Raw genomic sequence first — 3545 nt, forward strand, 5'->3', positions numbered from 1 at the left:
TTTTGATGCCCCTGGACTGTAGCCCACCAAGCTCTTCTGTCCATGGAATTTCCCAGGCTAGAATACTGGAGGGGGTTGCCATTTCCTTCTCCAAGGGATCAGGGATTGGACTCACTTGTCCTGCATTGGCAGGCAGATTCTTTATCACTGAGGCACCAGAGAAGACCCGGATTTATAGTAACCCAATGACAAAATGCTCAGAAGCAAATAAGGAATCATATGAAAGGAAAGAAAAAATGATTCTAAGATGAAACTGACATAAAATGGCAATTGTTTGTAAATTATTGTTTTTTGGCTACTATAAGTAGCTGTTCCATTAATAATACAGCATTACTGCTGCTACTGCTAAGTCACTTTAGTTGTGTCCAACTCTGTGCAACCCCACAGACGGCACTCCACCAGGCTCCCCTATCCCTGGGATTCTCCAGGCAAGAACACTGGAGTGGGTTGCCATTTCCTTCTCCAATGCATGAAAGTGAAAAGTGAAAGTGAAGTCGCTCAGTCGTGTCTGACTCTTAGCGTCCCCATGGACTGCAGCCCACCAGGCTCCTCCATCCATAGGATTTTCCAGGCAAGAGTACTGGAGTGGGGTGCACTAGTATAAAGAAAAAAAAAAATGCATTGGGCCACTTTTATGAAACTTGTTGGTGTTGAGCATAGAAATTTTAATCTCTTTAGTGAGACTCTATCATAAGATTCTGCAGTAACTCTCCAACTGACTTTTTTTTCCCTTTCATCAGGACAGATTTGAAATATTTCGATTATTTTCACTATATCAAATGAAACAAAAGTGATACTAGGATTGGAGAGAGAGAAGAAAGCAGCACAGTCTTATAAGAAACACTATATTAAAGTGTAGAAGAAGATTACTGGTAAGGCCTTAGACTTACCCACATTTACTTGGGGCCAATATATTTTGACTAAAATCACAGGTCCTGGAGCCAGATATTCCAGATTCTTGTCATTTATTATGCTTGGCAACATGGACATTTACTGAAACTAAATAAGTGTCAGTTTATTCAGCTTTCAAAATAAAATAGTACTAGGGCTTGCCCTGAGAGAAAACTGTAAACGCTAAATGAAGTCATCTACTGTAAAGTGCTGGGCTTTCTGCTTGATATTTTATACTATCTTAATCATGTATTATTATTTTATGATGATCGTCATAGTTGTTTGCATTTTTTTAATCAAACTGGAGCTCTTTTTTTAATATAAATTTATTTTAATTGGAGGTTAATTACTTTACAATATTGTATTGGAGCTTCTTTAATTCTTAAGAATCTGTAACTTTATTCTTGTTGTTTCTCCATACATAGTTACTGTAACACAGTTTCAATGGAAGTGTCCCAGAGAGAATTTGGGAAAGGTATTACATGAGAAAATGATTCTGAGTTTCCAAAAATTTGAACAATAAAACTAAAACATTGCCTATCTCAGCAAACCAAAGGCATATTTCTTTTTTTTTTTTTTTTTACTTTTACTTTTACTTTATTTTACTTTACAATACTGTATTGGTTTTGCCATACATTGACATGAATCCACCACAGGTGTACATGCGATCCCAAACATGAACCCCCCTCCCACCCCTCTACTACAAAGCCACAGTCATCAAGACAGTATGGTACTGGCACAAAGACAGAAATATAGATCAATGGAACAAAATAGAAAGCTCAGAGATAAATCCACACACCTATGGACATCTTATCTTTGACAAAGGAGGCAAGAATATACAATGGAGTAAAGACAATCTCTTTAACAAGTGGTGCTGGGAAAACTGGTCAACCACTTGTAAAAGAATGAAACTAGATCACTTTCTAACACCACACACAAAAATAAACTCAAAATGGATTAAAGATCTAAATGTAAGACCAGAAACTATAAAACTCCTAGAGGAGAACATAGGCAAAACACTCTCCGACATAAATCACAGCAGGATCCTCTATGATCTACCTCCCAGAATTCTGGAAATAAAAGCAAAAATAAACAAATGGGATCTAATTAAAATTAAAAGCTTCTGCACAACAAAGGAAAATATAAGCAAGGTGAAAAGACAGCCTTCTGAATGGGAGAAAACAATAGCAAATGAAGCAACTGACAAACAACTAATCTCAAAAATATACAAAGGCATATTTCTTATATGACACTATGACATTGTCTGTTTATCTAAATTTTCCACTCTCCAGAATTTTCTTCAGAGCAAATTTGACATCCTTATTCCGCAGACTGTAGATCAGAGGGTTTAGCATGGGTACAATGCAGGTATAAAACACAGAAGATACTTTCCCTTGGTTCATAGAGCTCACAGATGAAGGCTTCAGATACATGAACGCTGCAGATCCATAGAAAACCGCAACAGCTGAGATATGGGAGCTGCATGTGCTGAAGGCTTTGGACCTGCCTTCAGTGGAGTGAATTTGAAGGATGGTAGAGAGGATGAAAATGTAGGAAGCAAGGATGGTTAAAACAGGAATCAGGATATTAAAAGCACTAAGGACTAGAGCCAATAATTCATTCATGGAAATGCAAGAACAGGATAGCTCCAAGAGTGGGAAGACATCACAGAAATAATGGTTAACCACCTTGGCCTTGCAGAAATAGAGTCTAAACATAAATCCTGTGTGGATTGCAGATTCAATGACGCACAAAATAGAAACTGTCACTGTGAGCTGGAAGCACCTATAATAAGACATGATGACATTGTAAAGCAAAGGGTTACAAATGGCAACATAGCGGTCATATGCCATTACAGCCAGCATATAACATTCTGCAATAATAAAAGCAATAAAGAAATAGAGCTGAGTCATACACTCTGGGTAGGAGATGATATTTTTCTCTGTCACAAAGTTCACCAGCATTTTGGGGGTAATGACAGTGGAAAGACAGAAATCAATAAAGGACAAATTGGCGAGAAAATAGTACGTGGGGGTGTGCAGGTGGGAATTGAGCCCTATCAGTGTGATCATGCCCAGGTTCCCCACCACTGTGACTGAGTAGATTCCTAGGAAAAAGACCAGAAGGGGAATCTGGAGCTCTGGTTTCTCTGTGAGCCCAGCGAGGATGAAGTCAGTTACTGAGGAGTGATTTCCAGGGTCCATTTTCTTCTCAGCAGGTTCTAGGTTTAAAAATGAGGAAATTAGTGTACTTTTCTGTTAAGGTGTGTGAGAGACAGAGAGATTTTTGGACTTATGTATGTGTGTGTGTGTGCAGCAGAGAGTAATCCTGCTGAGATCATTGTTTATTGGATATCAGAGGACATACATAATCTGGGGATTTCTTTAGCATTTATTGCCACTCTAGGACAACTATGATTTTGGTTGAACTAGAATAGAAATTATAAACTTCAAGAATTTTATAGTTGAGATATTTCATAAGGTTAAGAGAAACACTGATTTCTGGACTTTTAAAGTCAGTCAAAATGAACATTTCTACTATTGGTTTGAGAGCGCTTCTTTACTCCAAATTTCTGGATTTCAACCTATTTCAAGTCAGAAGGATTTTACATCAAGGCCAAGATTTTAAGTTTATGAGCATGAACATGATATAGA

General features: G+C 37.8%; 1 protein-coding gene across 1 annotated transcript; it reads right to left on the bottom strand.

Moving 5' to 3' along the window:
• Positions 1–2159: 2159 nt before the first annotated feature.
• LOC138083224 (putative olfactory receptor 8G3) lies at positions 2160–3119 on the bottom strand. Its single transcript, XM_068976970.1, has one exon. The coding sequence runs from the start codon at positions 3093–3095 to the stop codon at positions 2160–2162; it is 936 nt and encodes a 311-aa protein (XP_068833071.1). The 5' UTR covers positions 3096–3119.
• Between the last annotated feature and the right edge of the window lie 426 nt (positions 3120–3545).

The sequence above is a fragment of the Capricornis sumatraensis genome, chromosome 8 (genome assembly GCF_032405125.1).
Source record: "Capricornis sumatraensis isolate serow.1 chromosome 8, serow.2, whole genome shotgun sequence".
Taxonomy (NCBI): domain Eukaryota; kingdom Metazoa; phylum Chordata; class Mammalia; order Artiodactyla; family Bovidae; genus Capricornis; species Capricornis sumatraensis.